The 17,159-nt window shown below is 44.4% G+C and overlaps 1 protein-coding gene across 2 annotated transcripts in view; it reads right to left on the bottom strand.

Annotated features, from left to right (window-relative positions):
• The window catches only part of NTRK2 (neurotrophic receptor tyrosine kinase 2), a 396,774-nt gene that overhangs the window by 76,876 nt on the left and 302,739 nt on the right, over window positions 1-17,159 (bottom strand). For both annotated transcript variants that reach the window (XM_069575812.1, XM_069575811.1), the window contains one exon: window positions 6,662-6,834. In XM_069575812.1, the coding sequence (XP_069431913.1) occupies window positions 6,662-6,834 (173 nt within the window). The remainder of the gene's footprint in view (window positions 1-6,661; window positions 6,835-17,159) is intronic.

The raw sequence follows: 17,159 nt of genomic DNA on the forward strand, positions 1-17,159 counted from the left end.
TGACCTTTCCTGTTTTGGTACAAGGCAAATTCTAACACATTTATTTCACCTCCATTCAAACTCCAGCCCTGACTGCCAATGGTCACACTGAGGCGAATACAGGAAAAGCCTTGGCTTCCTTCTGCTCAGACTCTCTTACTGGAGTAAGAAGTCTTACAGTGCAGTGGGCAAGGTTCTAGGTTATCAGAAATGAATTTGATCTCCTTCTAACATGCTAGTTTTGACCTCAGTGGGTGCAGACACCTCTGGGCCTGCTTCCTCATTCTGTGAAGTGGGGATACTGACTATACCTTCCTAATACGATTACACTGACAGAAGAGGCTTTAGACACTGCTTGTGTGGTGCCTTGTGGATTTTCACTTTAAAGCCAGAGGGAAATGCTTTGAAATACAGTTTTCCTTAAAAAAAGAAATGGATGGTGATATGAAAACATTCATTATCCCCTGTGCATTTCTTTTTGTGGTTGGCCTGTGACGAGGCTCTCAGAACTGGCCCTATGCCCTCACTAAAGGTTACTCAAACCCAATCCTTCCTAGCACTAAGGGGGCAGGGCAAAGTGACAGTATTTTCACTCATCATAGGAAATGCCAGGAAAGGGACCTAGAGATGCACATAAATTATGAGAAACACTCAGAAAATGTAAGCCAGGGTGAAATCGTCCCAGATTCAGTTCAAAGAGTGACCTACTGTGATGATAGATAATCTGTGGCTGAAATAAGGCTGTGTACCCTCTCATCGATGTGATGGACATGAATTTGACTAGGCTCTGAGAGTTGGTGATGGACAGGGAAGCCTGGCGTGATGCAGCCCATGGGGTCGCAAAGAGTCGGACATGACCGAGCTACTGAACTGACTGACTGACTGACCCTCTCCTATCGTGTGTGCCTGTGTATTGAGGTTGCATGCAGGCATGCCAGGTTGCTTCAGTCACTTTCAACTCTCTGCTACCCTATGGGCCATAGCCCTCCAGGCTCCTCTGTCCATGGGATTCTCCAGGCAAGAATACTGGAGTAGATGTTGTCCCCACAAACTTTCTTCTCTGACACATTTTCCTCTTTATTCTGGTTGATGGATCCGTAATCCTGGGAGTTATACCTTCTGCATTATGGCAGCACCTGGACTGCTCTGTCCTCCAGTTTCTATAGTACTGGGAGAAGCCACTGGAAGTTCCATGGAGCCACTGGAAGTTTCAGGAACTGTAGAATTTAAGGAACAAGTCAATTGCTGAGAGAAAGTAGAAGGGGGAATGGGTACTGCTGTGTTTAGAAATGGCATCACATGGCTTATACAGTCTGGATCATTTTGACCCTCTATAACCTCATGAATGGGGCTTCCTAGGTGGTGCTGGTGGTAAATAATCCACCTGCCAATGCAGGAGACCTAAGATGCGGGTTCAGTCCCTGGGTAGGGATGATCCCCTGGAGGAGGGCATGGCAACCCACTCCAGTATTCTTGCCTGGAGAATCCCATGGAGAGAGGAGCCTGGTGGGCTATGGTCCATGAGATAGCAGAGAGTTGGAAACGACTGAAGCAATTTGGCACACCTGCACACAACCTCATGAATATACACGCACATGTGATAGAAGAGGGGACACAGCATTATTTCAGCCCCAGAAATCCAGACTCCTCTAAGAATCTTTCTGTGGCAGAGACTTTAGGAAAGAGAAAAAGGTAGAGGCCAGTGCAAAAGGCCACCTCTGTGTGTGCAAAACCCCCATCCTGCAGCAGTCTGCTCCACAGCACTGGAAAGCAGGGGCTCTCCAGGGCCCCCTGCCCTGTACCCCCTCCCTTTGGGGGTGGGGCAGGCTCATGCATTGTTAACCAGACATTTCTCCTGCTCAGTTCTGGGTATCTTGAGTAGAAAGTCCTGGTGTAAAAAGAGGGCAGGCAAGGCTTTTAAATAAGTTCTTAAGAGGAGTGCAGGCAAAGGTGACAACCCCTCTCTGCTTCACTCCACAGGGTACCCTGCAGCTCTTGGAAATAGCACCATATTTCACCTCTTTCAGGAGAACATGCCTCAAGAGGGGAGAGCCCCTCTGGGCTTGGGGAGCAGGTAGCAGGGTCAGGATTCTGACCAGGGAGGCTTCCCTCCCTGCCTTGGCCTGTTGTCTCCCAGTGTGGGTGGCAGAAGCACTCAGCCACACTCTTGTGGTTCTTCAGTTCAGCTCAGTTCAGTCGCTCAGTCGTGTCCAACTCTTTGCAGCTCCATGAACCGCAGCACACCAGGCCTCCCTGTCCATCACCAACTCCCGGAGTCCACCCAAACCCACTGTGACTCTAGACCATTACAAAACACTGCTTCCCTTCTGATTTTTAATGGCCCCCTCAGGAGGAAGTGTTGATGTGGCTGAGGCAATGGGGTTTGCAGCCAGGGGCTCTGGGTTTGAATCTCAGCTCTGTCATTCACTAGTCATGTGACTTTTTTCAGCTGTATACTGTGGATGTTGGTGTGCTCTGTGCTGTGCTAAGTCACGTCAGTTGTGTCTGGTTCTTTGCAACCCCATGGACTGTAGCCCACCAAGCTCCTCTGTCCATGGGATTCTCCAGACAAGAGTACTGGAGTGGGTTTCCATGCCCTCCTCCAGGGGATCCTCTCCACCCAGGGGTTGAACATGCATCTCTTAGGTCTCCTGCATTGGCAAGTGGATTCTTTAGTGCCAGCACCACAGAGGAAGCCCCAGGGATAATGGCAATGATAGCTGATTAAGTTGATACATTTAAAACATTTAGAATGCTTAGAAAGACTCAATAAATAGCTGTTTTGTTTGGCCTTGCCACGAGGCTTGAGGGATATTAGTTCTCTGATCAGGTGTTAAACCTGGCTCCCAGCAATGAAATTCCCTTGTCCTAACCACTGGACTGCCAGGGAACTCCCAATAAACAGCTGTTATCACTTGAAAAAAGGGCCCTTTTCTATATTCCCTTCACTGAAGGTAATTCAGGAGACTTTTAAGAGGAAAAATTGTAATCTCCCTGAAAGCAAGGACTATGCTTGACTCCTCATCTCCCAGCCAACCTAACATAAGGCCTGTTCCTGTTGGTCCTCAATGGCTTTGGGATGAATAAAAGGGGTGGGAGGATAACTGTAGACATCTGTCTTCACAGAGAAGCTCCAATTATACTTGAGGACACAACTCATGGCAGCGTAAGGACATGGTTCCCTCCCAGAAGGAGAGGACAGACTGTAGTTCACAGCACATCCTTGCACCTGAGAACCTGATTCTTGGCATAGAAAACCTTTTGCTCCGAGAATTCAGCAGGTTCTGAAATTGAGTAGAGGAGGTTTTCAACAACTCCCTGCCCTGTACAAGCTGCCAAGGGAGAATCAGGTGCCTGCTCCTTCTGGAAGGCATGGAGGAGAACTAGGGATGGAGCTGAGAGTGAAGGAATCAACACACACACACACATGCACACACACGTGTGCACACACACACGTGCACAGTCTGAGCTCACAGAGGCATTTACTTGAGTCCAGGTGAGTACATTTGAATCTATTATTTTACAGTTTGGGGAAAGCACCATTTTACAATAGGGACATAGTCTAGAATATGGGAATACAAGGAAATTAGTTCTCCTATAAGCAGCTAGATCTCAACTAAATGCAGCTTCTTTTCTTCCTTTCACATTAGATGAGTCAAACTGTGTATAAGCTCCCACTGTCTTCTCTCCTACCCCCTGTGTATGCGTATTCATGAGGCTAGAGACGGTCAAAAGGATCCAGACTGTACAAGCCACAGGATGCCATTTCTAAACACAGTAGTACCCTCTCCCCATTTCACTTTCTGTCAGCAATTGACTTATTCCTTAAATTATACATTTCCTGAACTTTCCAGTGGCTGCATGAAGCTACTGGTACTGATTTTATTGAAAATCTCTCTCTAGTGCCTGTGGAAACTGGAGGAAGACAGAGTAGTCTAAGTGCTGCAGTAATGCAAAAGGAGTAATTCCCCAGGGTTACGGATCCCTCAACCAAAATGAACAGGACAATGTGTCAGAGAAGAAGGGCTATGGATGCAACATCTATTGATTACCTGCTCTCACAGTGGGTTTCCCTGATGGCTCAGACAGTAAAGAACTCGCCTGTAATGCAGGAAATCTGGGTTTGATCCATGGGTCTGGAAGCGTCCCTGGAGAAAGATATGACTATCCACTCCAGTATTCTTGCCTGGAGAATCACATGGACAGAGGAGCCTGGCGGGCTATAGTCCATGGAATTGCAAAGAGTCAGACATGACTGAGCGACTAACAATACGTTAGCCTTTTCTAACACACAACATTAGCCATCACAATAGTCCCAACACCAGTCCATGAGATGGGTGTTATTATACCCCTTTTTCAGGTGAGAAAACTGAGGCCAGTGAGGACCATCTTCCTTATTTCTCTTAAGTTAAACTATCTACCAAGGAATCATAGCTAACAACGGCATTTTAAAGAAAACAGAATGTTAGAGCCAGATGTGTCTTTGAGAGGATCTAACTCAGACCCACCTGAGTGTTGAGGTGATTGAGGCAAAGTGGGTTGGGGACCCACCCAAGGGCCCCAAGCAGCAGATGCAGAACAGGAAGGAGAGCTGTGTCTTCCAGCCCTCACCACTGAGACTTCTTACTTTTCCCATTGTGTAAGATCTTAAATGTGTGGCTTCCATTTGCACATCTGCTTAATGTAAATAAAAGCATCACTTGATTTCCTTCACCAAGGAGTATCGGGATCACCACACTTATTCTCTCCCCTGGTAGATACAGGAGAAGAAAGCTCACTATGGGTTCCAGTAGGGTGACCACAACCATCCTCTATCTCCCTCAATAAACCCAGCTCCCTTCAGTTTCCCTCACTGAGGTAGTTGGTGTATGAGTAGAAATCACTAGTAGCAGGATTCAAGCTTCTGCTTGTTGAAAACATCCTACCAGCTTCTATGCCATGAGCTTTCTATTCATTCTTTTTTTTTTTTATTTTTTTCCATTCATTAGGTTTTCCTTTTTTTTTTAATTTTAAAATCTTTAATTCTTACATGCATTCCCAAACATGAACCCCCCTCCCACCTCCCTCCCCATAACATCTTTCTGGGTCATCCCCATGCACCAGCCCCAAGCATGCTGCATCCTGCGTCAGACATAGACTGGCGATTCAATTCACATGATAGTATACATGTTAGAATGGCATTCTCCCAAATCATCCCACCCTCTCCCTCTCCCTCTGAGTCCAAAAGTCCGTTATACACATCTGTGTCTCTTTCCCTGTCTTGCATACAGGGTCGTCATTGCCATCTTCCTAAATTCCATATATATGTGTTAGTATACTGTATTGGTGTTTTTCTTTCTGGCTTACTTCACTCTGTATAATCGGCTCCAGTTTCATCCATCTCAACAGAACTGATTCAAATGAATTCTTTTTAACAGCTGAGTAATACTCCATTGTGTATATGTACCACAGCTTTCTTATCCATTCATCTGCTGATGGACATCTAGGTTGTTTCCATGTCCTGGCTATTATAAACAGTGCTGCGATGAACATTGGGGTACATGTGTCTCTTTCAATTCTGGTTTCCTCGGTGTGTATGCCCAGCAGTGGGATTGCTGGGTCATTCAGCCTCATGCTTACCCTGCTGGCTCAGTAGTGTCATCAGAACAGCAAAGAGACTTGCCCAAGGTCATTCAGCTAATACATGCCAGAGCTGAGATTCAACTCCAGCACAGCATCCTGCCTGGATCATTAGTGTCCCCTCAAGAGACATTGCTCTGCGATGCCTTTCACTTTGTGAGGTATCTCTCACTTGCTGTATCTTGCAGCCCCTCCCAGGTCCCTGCACCCATTGCCCCAAGGCAGGGACCTGCCTGAGAACCTGCCATTGAAACAAGACCCAGTTTGGCCAGTGCTGGAAATCCAAGTGACAACCCTATTTAGCAACCCAACAACTCCCTTTTATCCACCATGCTTCCCCTTTCCTCATTTTGCCACCTTTCAGTTTCTCCCTGACCACACAACCCTCAGATGAACCTAGCCATCTTTTCCTGACTTCAGGGACTTGACTTGAGTCCCAATCCTGAGTCTTCCCTAGACCTGTCCTTCCTTCTAGATGTTTCACTCTTTTGATGGTGTTCTTTTCACTCAATTCTCTGACCTACTGACCTCCTGGTTCTGCTTTCTGTCCTCAGAACAGAGTCCAAATGTCCATCTTTCCAGCCATGACTCCTCCTACCTCCTTGTCTAAACCTCCCTTTGCCCTGGTTTTTTGCGTTGTTGGGTGTCTCCAGACTCATCACTCTCACCAGCCCTTTTCCTGTGACACCTGGGAGCCTGAGCTCTTGCTGTTTCCTTTTATCAGAACAACACTCTTCCCTTATCCACCAGGCAAACTTCTACAGATCCTAAGGCCCATCTCAGATGTACATGTCATGTACCATTTAATAAGCCAACACTCAATAAATGCAGGTGGGAAGGAGTGGAATCATTAGTGTCACATTAGTAGAGTTTGTTGATTCAGGAAAAGAAGCAGGGCAGTGGACTTGGGCTCTTTTTCTGTGGCAGGCATTGGTGTTGTCACCAGGATAGGTGGTTCCAAAGAAAGCTCCAGAGGCCCCTTGGTCACTCCTGGGAACTTCCTGTCCTCACCCCCAGCTCATATGGAGCCTACCTCCCCCCTGGCTCCCGGCACCTCCTGTACCTGAGGAATTTGTTGAGGTCCCCATGCTTCATGTACTCGAAGACCATTATGAGTGGGTCGCCCTCCACGCAGACGCCATAGAACTTGACAATGTGCTCGTGCTGGAGGTTGGTCAGCAGCTCGGCCTCGCGGTGGAAGTCCTTGCGTGCATTGTCACTGGCATCCTTCAGCGTCTGAGGGCCAGGGGCAGAGAAGAGAAACCAACACAGCTTAGACTGAGGGCGTGAGCGGGAAGCTGTCAAGAATTATTCTAGGGGGCTTGAGGTTCCTGGATGGGAAGGACATTCATCCCATGTATCACACACTCAGGTATCAAAAAATTGAGAACAAATAACCTAATTCCTGGGGGAAAAAACGTTTGTATGAAGAACTGAGGAAAAGCTCCTTCTGCATATGGAAAGTTTTACAGTTTACGAAGCATTTGCATAGGTGTTCTCCACTAAGCAACTGACATGAACTTTTCTTTTTATAGGATGTTGAATATATTTCCTTGTGCTATACAGTAGGTCCTTGTTTATTTTATATATATTAAATAGTAGTGTATATCTCTTAAACCCAGATTCCCAGTTGATCCATCCCTCCTTCTTTCCTCTTTGGTAAACATAAGTTTGTTTTTTATGTCTGTGAGTCTATTTCTGTTTTATAAATAAGTTCCTTTCTATCATTTTTTAGATTCCACAAATATTTGTCTTTCTCTTTAGGTCCATCCATGTTGCTGCAAATGGCATTACTTTGTTCTTTTTATGGCTGATTAATATTCCATTGTATATATGTACCACATTTTCTTTATTCACTCATCTGTTGCTAGGCATTTAGGCTGTTTTCTTGACTGTTATGTCTCGGCTATTATGAATAGCGCAGGTATAAACATTAAACTGCAAGTATCTTTTTGAATTAAAGTTTTCATCTTTTCTGGATATATGTCATGAGTGGGATTGCTGGATCATACGGCAACTCTGTTTTAGTTTTTTAAGGAACTTCCATACTGTTCTCTATAATGGTGGTACCGACTTACATTCGGACCAACAGCGTAGGAGGGCTCCCTTTTTGCCACGTGCTCTCCAGCATTCGTTATTTGTAGACTTTCTGATGATGGCCATTCTGAGCAGTGTGAGGTACAGCTGTTAAGATTTTTATCCTCATCATTTTTAACCATGGTCCCAATCATTACCTCTCCCATTTGGGGGCCAGTTGGGCTTCCCTCATAGCTCAGTCGGTAAAAAAAATCCGCCTGCAATGCAGGAGATCCCGGCTCGATTCCCGGGTTGGGAAGATCCCCTGGAGAAGGGATAGGCTACCTACTCCAGTATTCTTGGGCGTCCCTTGTGGCTCAGCTGGTAAAGAATCCACCTGCAACGCAGGAGACCTGGGTTCAATCCGTGGGTTGGGAAGATCCCCTGGAGAAAGGAAAGGCTACCCACTCCAGCATTCTGGCCTGGAGAATTCCAGGGACTATACAGTCCATGGGGTCGCAAAGAGCTGGACATGACTGAGCAGCTTTCACTTTCACTTGGACTTTCTAGGCTGTCCTGTGCACCTCACGCCTACTCATATAAACTTTGTAAAGCTTTATATTATGAAAATATTTAGTAGAGAGAAGAACATAATAAACCCTCAGGTACCCATCTTCCAGCTTCAACAATGAAGATATCTCCAGTCTTTATTATGTAAGCTCTCCAAAAAGACGTCCCCAGCTTGTGCCCCACCCACTGCTGGCTCAAGAAATGTCTGTGCCAGCGAGCTCATGAAGGCCAGTCATGCTGCCACAAAAACCATGTCCAAGAGCATGCAGACAGGCTCTGGTGCCTCTGGTTCTCTGTTCATTCCATTCTGCCTCCCACCACAGTGTCACAACAGGGCACAACTAGCATTTGTTGACGCCACACACACGCTGAGCTCCTGTCCTATGCCAGTCCCTGACCAGAGCTGCAGCGGCATCAAGAAGATGTTGACCTAAATAGCGGCCTCAGACACTCATGAGCAAATAGGGTGATAAATCACAATTATAATTCAACCTCCAGACACAGTGCCTGAATGATCTGGCTTCCCTGCATCTCTATCCAGCTTGATCTCTTGACATGCCTGTCTTGAAACTTATGCTTCCACTTTATGAAATGTCTGAAGCTGCCCAAATGACACTGGCCACATTCCTCCTGCCCTGTCTGTGTTCATCTCTCTGCCTGGTATGCTGACTTGGCCGGGGTCACTGATACTGGGGGTTGAATAATACCCTGCCCCAAAGGTATCCACATTCTAGTCCCTGAATGTGTTACCTTACATGGCAAAGGGGACTATACAAATATGATTAGGTTAAGGATCTTGATGTGAGGAGATGACCCTAGGTTATCTGAGTGACTTCAATGTCATCACAAACAAGGATCCTTTGAGAGACAGGCAGGAGGTTTTTCCAGCAGTCATGTGTGGATGTGAGTGTTGGACCATACAGAGGGCCAAGTGCTGAAGAACTGATGCTTTTGAACTGTGGTGCTGGAGGAAACTCTTGAGAGTCCCTTGGACTGCAAGGAGATCCAACAATCCTAAAGGAAATGAACACTGAATATTCATTGGAAGGACTGATGCTGAAGCTGAAGCTCCAATATTTGGTCACCTGATGTGAAGAGCAACTCACCGGAAAAGACCCCGATTCTGGGAAAGATTGAAGGCAGGAGGAGAAGGGGATGACAGAGGATGAGGTGGTTGGATGGCATCACTGACTCAATGGACATGAGTTTGAGCAAACTCCAGGAGATGGTGAAGGACAGATAAGCCTGGCATGCTGCAGTCTATTGGGTCTCAAAGAGTCAGACATGACTTAGTGACTGAACAACAATAACAAAGAGGAGCAAGAGAGAGAAACTGTTAGGATAGAAGCAGAGACGAGACAGGAGAGAAGATACTTTACTGCTGGCTTGGAAGAATTAAGAAGAGGCCATGAGCCAATGGGGAATATGGGGAGCCTCTAAAATCCAGACAAGGCAAGGAAAAGAATTCTACCCTAGATCCTCCAGAATGAGCCAAAGCATCTTGGCCTTAACTAAAAAAACCTAATTTCAGATATCTGCCCCCAACACTGTGAGAGAAATAATTTGCATTGTTTAGGCCCCTGAGTTCGTAGTAATCTGTTACAGCACCTGTAAGAATACATAGACTACCACTACACCTGGTTAACACCTAGCAGTCCTCCAAGACTAGGCTCTGCCATCACCCTCCTGAGAAGTGTTCACTGACACGTGGATTGTTGTCACGTCCATGCAGCCTGGCCTCCCAGGCTAGCTTGCACAACCCTCATATGTGCACCTCATCCCACCTCTATCATATCACTCGCCATAGTACACTCTAATTGCACATTTATTTGCTTATCTCTGGTATAGACGGTAAGCTTCTTGACCCAGGGACTGTGTCCCCACCTCTGCACTGCTGGCACTCGGCACAGCACCAGGCACGTGGTGTACAGTCCAGAGGTGTTTGTGGAATGGGTGATAAAGGCTATGAGAAGCAAACACTGGGAGCAAAAGAGGAGGTCAGAGGGAAGCCCAAAGGACTCCTCCTGGGAGAGGTGGCATGTGACTCCCTTCTCCAAGGAGACTGCAGTAGGTCATGATCAAAGTTAGATGGCAAATGAGAACATCTATATTCACTTAAGTAGACACTGGAACAGAATGAAAGCACTGTCATCCGCCAGTGTGTCTGAGTGCAGGGCTCGCACTGTGTCCTGTGTCCAAGAACTCTGTCAGGTACTTGGTGGTCATTGTGTAGCTCACTGCCTGGATGCATCTGACCTGGACAACAAATGGACCTTGGGATATGCCACAGGTCAGGATCCCTGGGGAGAAGACTGAGATGGAGTTTGGTGGGCAAGACACGTATTGGGATTCATACCTGTGGGAGGAATTGGGCATAAAGTGAGGCTAAGCTGTGATGCAGTCTAATAGAAGCTCATCTGCCTGCAGGATGAGCCTTCAGAGTGGTCCTGAGTTGGGCAAAGGGGGCTGGGCCTTTATAGCCCCTTAACAAGGAACCATTGGATGGTGGACACACCAGGAAAGCAGTATGACCTTGAGTGGACTTGCTGAGCCCTCGTAAGTTGCTGGCACCCAAGGACTGTCTGTTGCAGCAAGTGCTTCATTCCCAGGGGGTCTGGGTGGTCTGTCATTGAGTTTACCACACAATGAGTTTGTAATATGCAATCGACCCCACCTAAGACTGCTCTCCAGACAGTACACTGAGAATACGCAGGGCCTGCCTTGCATCAGCAGCAGGAAATATAAGCAGCAGCAAGATCATGAAGTCTTTTCTGTTACGACCTTTTTAGAAGCTAGTATTTTCATAAACTGCCTTTAGTAGGATTTGAAGCTTTCTTTCCAGTGACCTAACCTAAGGAGACAGGAATTGTAGGTATACTTCTCATTAGACCAGACACAGTCGCTTCTTATGTCAAATTCTAGAGATCCTAGAGATGTCATTCCAAAAACAAAAAGTGTCTGGTGATGGGGTTCACTATTCTCCCTTAAGAGTGCGGTTTTCTGAGAAGTGTCCCTAAATGCACCACTGGTTCTGCTTGGAAAGTGAGCAGATTTGGGCCAGTGAGTGCTCAGAGAGGCCATAAAGCTGTGATAGAGTCGTTGCTACAGAAACTGCAAATTTCTTCATATAATAGCAAAATGAACAGTGACTGAAAATTTGAGGTCTAGGGCTCTGCTCCCTTTCAGCTCAGAAAACTGGGCTCATACACTTTCAAACTAATCTCCTCTCATCTCTGTTGCATTGGAAGTGAGAAGAACTTATCTTGGTGATTTGTTTACCTTGGTTTCACCCATTGGCAAGTTCTTAACTGTTTTTTTTTTTTTTTAATCCACCCACTGTTTTGTAGATGAGGTGAGTAGATGGACACGGAGGGATGCCCCTCACGTCCTTATCAGCTTTGGGCTCACAGAGCAAAACACACACAGAGCATTTCTTACACTCAGATTTCCATTATGATTTTGGTAAGTGCCCGTCTCCCCTACGTCCTTTGACAGAAATGTGTTGTGTTCACCCATTTATCACTGGCTGCCTATCTCAGTGTCTGGCAACTTCAAGAACCCATGACCCATGAGGTCTGTGCAAACTAGAGATTAAGGAGCATTGGGAAGGGATGAAAAGTGATTGGTTATCTGGAAAGACAGAGTATGAGCCCAAGTAAGGAACAGAAACGAAGGAAGCATCTGGAAGAGAAAACAGGTAGGGGGGTGCAAGGTTAAGGAGAGGACAGCCCAAAGCACTCTCTCCTGGACAGCTGGCCCCAAAGTTTGTGTAGATATTGACACTGGTGATACCCACAGGGGAGCAGTTCTAGCTTCACATCAAAAGATCCAGGTTCAAACCTTGGCTTTGCTCTGGACCTCTCTGAACTCTGGTTTTCTCTTCTGTAGGATAAAGAAGGGGTAACAATGTAATTTCCTTCACAGGCTGCCTGGCAGGACTAGGTGAGGTAGTATAAGCTGAAATACCTCCCCAGCTCCCTGGTACAGACTGATATTTGGGAGATTCAAACTTGAAACTTCAACCAATTTGTATTCAATTCGCTCATGCTAAGTAAGATCTGAGAAGGCCAAAAGATGCATGGATAAGGCATGAGGCCAGTCCAAGGCATGAAAGTACCTCTGAGACTGCCTTGGTTCCCTCCTGAAATCCCTTGAAGCCTGTGGAGCTTTCTCAGAGATCCAGTCTCTTTATGCACTCTGCTTTGAGTTGCTGCTGTGGTCAGGCCTTGTTCCATCTTTAACCATGAATTGGAGAAGGCAACTGAGATTTTCAGGTCATTATCAAAAAGCATGAACACATTCTGCAGGTAAACATTCTTCTCAAGTTTCAGCTATGCAGTATTGACTCAAGAATGTTAGATTTTGTGTGTTTATATGCGTGTGTTAGAGAGAGAGAGAGACAGGGATGAAGGGATGTCAGACAGCAGGGTAGAGTGGGAAGGAAGACAGGGTTTTCTTGTGTTGGGGGCACCAAACTGAAAGACTTAACAAACATCTCATATTTCCATTCCCCAAAGCAAAATCCTACAAGAAGAGACTCCACTCTCAGTGCAAAACTGTGCTTAAAAACTGTGCTTCAGTACTATTTCTCAATTTAAGAAACAAGATCTCACTATTCATGGGACAAACGTATTTAACAAATCTGGCTTCATCCTATGTATGTGCCCATCCATTTTTACATGTAAAGTTCTTTTGCTAAATTATGATCCAATTCTATTTTAAGAGATTCAGAAAATATGGCGGTAACGAGTTGGGCAAAATCATCTTCTGAATTTGGCACTCGAAGGACAGAATTTTTCTAAGGGTGGAACCATAGCCAGACAGCAATCAGAAGCTGGAAAAATCCTGCTATCAACCCTATTTATAAATTTCATCTCTGTTTTAGCACCGTGGGCTGATTGTCATTTTACTCAATTAAGGGTGGCGTGGCTAGTTCCCCAATCCCTTGGCAATGGACACAGGGTGGCAGCTTCCCTCACTGACAGTCCCTTCCACTTAAGTTTCATTTTGACAGGCGTATTTGCCCCATCATTGAACACTGCTATTTTCTTACTCCTAGCATCTGCTTTGTAGCTTCATTTCATCTTATTCCTGGTGAATTTCCTGACACTCTAAAGATGCTACCCTTTCTGAAGACATTCTCAAGGGAGAAGACTTATCCAGAGCTTCAGTGAGTTACTGTCTGGTGTTCACATTGATCCAGAGTTGGAAGAGTGGATTAAAATGAAATAAACTCAAGTACAGAGCTGAAGTGAAGGTAAAATAGGAGAAAAGAACAAAAGAAGATTAACATTTTTCTGAAATGCTTCCACAGAATATTAAGACTAATAGGAAGCTAGTCGGAGAAGCCAGAGGACTTATTTGAAACCATTGGTGTGGCTGGATGCTGTGGGACATGACAAATGATTGTGTGTTCAAAGTATAGGTGGTTTAGGAGTTGTTTTTCAGTTGCCAAGTTGTGTCCAACTCTTCACAACCTCATGGACTGTAGCAGACCAGGCTTCCTGTACCTCACCATCTCCGGAGTTTGCCCAAGTTTATGTCCATTGAATCAGTGATGCCATCCACCTATCTCATCCTCTCTCACCCTCTTCTCCTTCTGCCTTCAGTCTTTCCAAGCATCAGGGTTTTTTCCAGTGACACAAGGTAAAATGAAGACTACCCTTTTTAACATGTGATCTTATATCTTTCTCTTATACATTTTAGAGAGCAGAGAAACAGAGTTAAGGTGAAAGATAAAAAAAGAGATTATTATGGCAAAACCTTATTACACACTACGCATACCACTGTGCTTAAAGCATAAAAGGCAATGAGTAAACTCTCCTATGAGGCAACCAATATCTGTGAGAATTGTGGCCAACATGCTTAAGTGTTTCTGGGTCAAGATCTGTTTCTAACTGAGACTGTTTACTCTTCTGATGTCTTCCAGATCTGCAGTGTCCAAAATGGTAGCCAACAGCTACATGTGGTCAGTGATAATTTGAATATAGCTGGTCCAAACTGAGATATGCTACAAGTGTAAAATACAGATTTCAGATTTTGAAAACTTGGTATACATAAAATATCTCATTAATATTTTTAGATTAACAGTATGTTGAAATGAAAATATTTTAGGTAGATTAAGTTAAATTAAATACATTAATAAAATTAGTTTAATCTGCATGTTTATACTTTTTAACGTGCAGACTAGGAAATTTTGAAACACAAACAATTTGTGGTTTGCTTTTGTGACTCACGTTGTACTTCTACTGGACAGATCCATTCTATAAAATCTACCTTAGTAGGCTATTAATGAGTCAATCTGCTTTGGGGGAAAATAATGCTAAACTGAAATAGTGTTAAGACAGACATGCTCCTCATACAGTTCCTTACAGGCAATGATTACTCCAATATTTAGAAGGAGATGGTGAAGGACAAGGAAGCCTGGCATGCTGCAATCCATGGGTCACAAAGAGTTGGACACAACTGAGCAACTGAACAACAAAAGCCACAAGACTGTATGATTCTTCTAACTTATAGGGTCATCTCTGAAGAAAAGTAGATGAAGCTTCTAACCAATTCTTACAAAAGTGAAATTTTGAGGAGTATATTTTAATAAATTCAGAGAGACAAAGAGCTTGATAGAAATAAAATGTTAGAAACTAAGAAGAGTGTAGTAACTGCCCTCCTAGCATTCCTAGAAATGTAAAAGCTAATTAGATGACTGAATAAAGACAATACTGCTCACACACACACCTAGATAGTTCTCACTGTACTAAAAACCAACACTCTGTATATCAACTCAATGATATGTAACCGGCCCTTGCAAGGATTTTAAATATATACCAAGTGGCAGTCTCAAATACAAGATTTATAGCCAGGGTGCTGATTGCTGCTATGTTTATTTTCACAACCATGGTTCCAACTCTAACAAGTCAAACATCTAATGAGAATCATGAGGTTAATTTCTAATTCACGTACTTTAAGTACTTATAGAATTTGAGGAATAAGATTGATGGTTTGTGTGTGTATATTATATCAAGTTGCATATTATAAATGCTAATCTTTGAAAGACAGGAAACTAATTCACAGCAACTGTCATATTAGAGAAATATTGACTCAAAAGAATAAATCAGAAGTTGGCCTCCAATATGGACAATTGCAAGACACTTACAGGCTTTAAATACACCAGCATTCAATTGACTGAGATAATTCCACTGGATAGAAAAGAGCTGATGGGTCCCTGTAGACCCTGATTCGACTCTGAGTTGGGCTGCCATGTTAAAGTCAATTAAAAAGCAGCCCATCTACCACAATGCATATTTTCCAGAGATGCACAGGAGTGAAATGAATACCCCAGCTATGTTTGGTATCAGATGAGTCCTCAGTAGAGCAGAATGTACTGCTTGGTTTCAGCATTTCTGAAAAGATGTATGTAAATTGGAGAAAAGCCAAGAAAAAAAGGGTTAAGGAGACAAATTAATGAGACAAAAAACAGATCTCCCACCAAAGGTTAAAAGTTGAAGTTACTGGGGAAAGGACATTGATGGAGCAACTTAATAACTGGGGCCCAAGTGACTCCAGTACAAGAGGGATTCTGACACAGGAAATGTTACTGTCCATCCTATAGCACATGTGAGTGTACACACACACACACACACACACACACACGAGCACATGTATACACATGCACTCACCAAGAAAGAATGCACTCCCACTACAAGAAGATAGAGATCTATTAAGCAATGTCCAGACAATAAGATGATTAAGCCTTTTAGCAAGCCGCCATTAAAAGTTTTACAATTTGTTACCAGAAACTTATAAAGATGGGATTGATAGTATTTTCTGCAACATTATATTCTGTTAAGGAATATAACTATCTTTTAAGGGCAACACTGATAAATATTCTCTTAACTACATTAATCTTGTCATCAATTTCTATTTGTGGGGAAGGAATTTCACATACTAAAGTAAATTAAGAAGAGGAGAGAGGGGCACAGGAAGAAGGAGGAATGGGTGAGAGACTTCACAAATAATCAAGATGTGAGAACAGAAGGATGACTCTTCTTAAAAATTAAAAATAAGGAAGGAAAGAAGAAAGATAAGAAGAAGGAAAGGAAGGAAGGAAGAGAAGAAGGGAGAAAGAAAATAGCCATCTGGTTTAGAAATAAACTTGTGTGGATGAAGTACTTGAATTGATGAACTCTTGACACTTTTTCTTATCTACAGACTGTTTCCTTGTTCCAGAACCGGTGGTTCCTGGAAAGTGGTTCTTTTCAAGCTCTTCTACTGCCCTTACAAATATTTTAAGACAAATGGCTTTAGTTGCTTCTGGCCTATAAGTGGTCTCATCTGTGTCACGTGATCACACTGGATTCTTGGACTGCAGGCAGGTGTCTGGCAGGAACACTGAATGGAATAACTGGACACATGGTATTTCCTTCTTAAGGAATCTAAAGGTAAGTTATAGAGCCCATGGGAGCAGCAGCTGGAAGGACGCAGCAGCCCAAGCCAGGGAGCAGAGAGGGGTGAGATAGCTGTGCCATGCCAGCAGGGAAGCCTGGAGGAGAGACCTAGTGCCTCCTGCAAGGATAACAAAGGGACTGCCCTAAGGGCCAGTTCAGATCCTAGCTAGCTTCTAGACCCAACTGCTCTACTCACAGTGAGGTCCTGCAAGTCCTATTTGAGATGGTCATCTTTCATTTTTTCCTGTCAGATCTCTTTTCTCTGTCTTCTCACTTAGCAGCTTCACCATTCTTTCAGGAAACAAACGCCTCCCTACATTTGGTCAACATATGTGAGGACAGCTGACCTCATCTTCCATTTGCAGGGATACGCATGTGACCCAGGCCTGGATAATCAGAACATTCTATTCCCTTGGCTGGAGGGCCTGGTGAAACAACTCAAGATAAACCAATAGGAGCTGGCCCTTCGACTTGTGCATAGTTGTTGGGAAAGAGGAGTTCTCTTTTGGGTTGCCAGGATGGCTGCATGTA

The sequence above is a fragment of the Ovis canadensis genome, chromosome 2 (genome assembly GCF_042477335.2).
Source record: "Ovis canadensis isolate MfBH-ARS-UI-01 breed Bighorn chromosome 2, ARS-UI_OviCan_v2, whole genome shotgun sequence".
NCBI classification, from domain to species: Eukaryota; Metazoa; Chordata; class Mammalia; order Artiodactyla; family Bovidae; genus Ovis; species Ovis canadensis.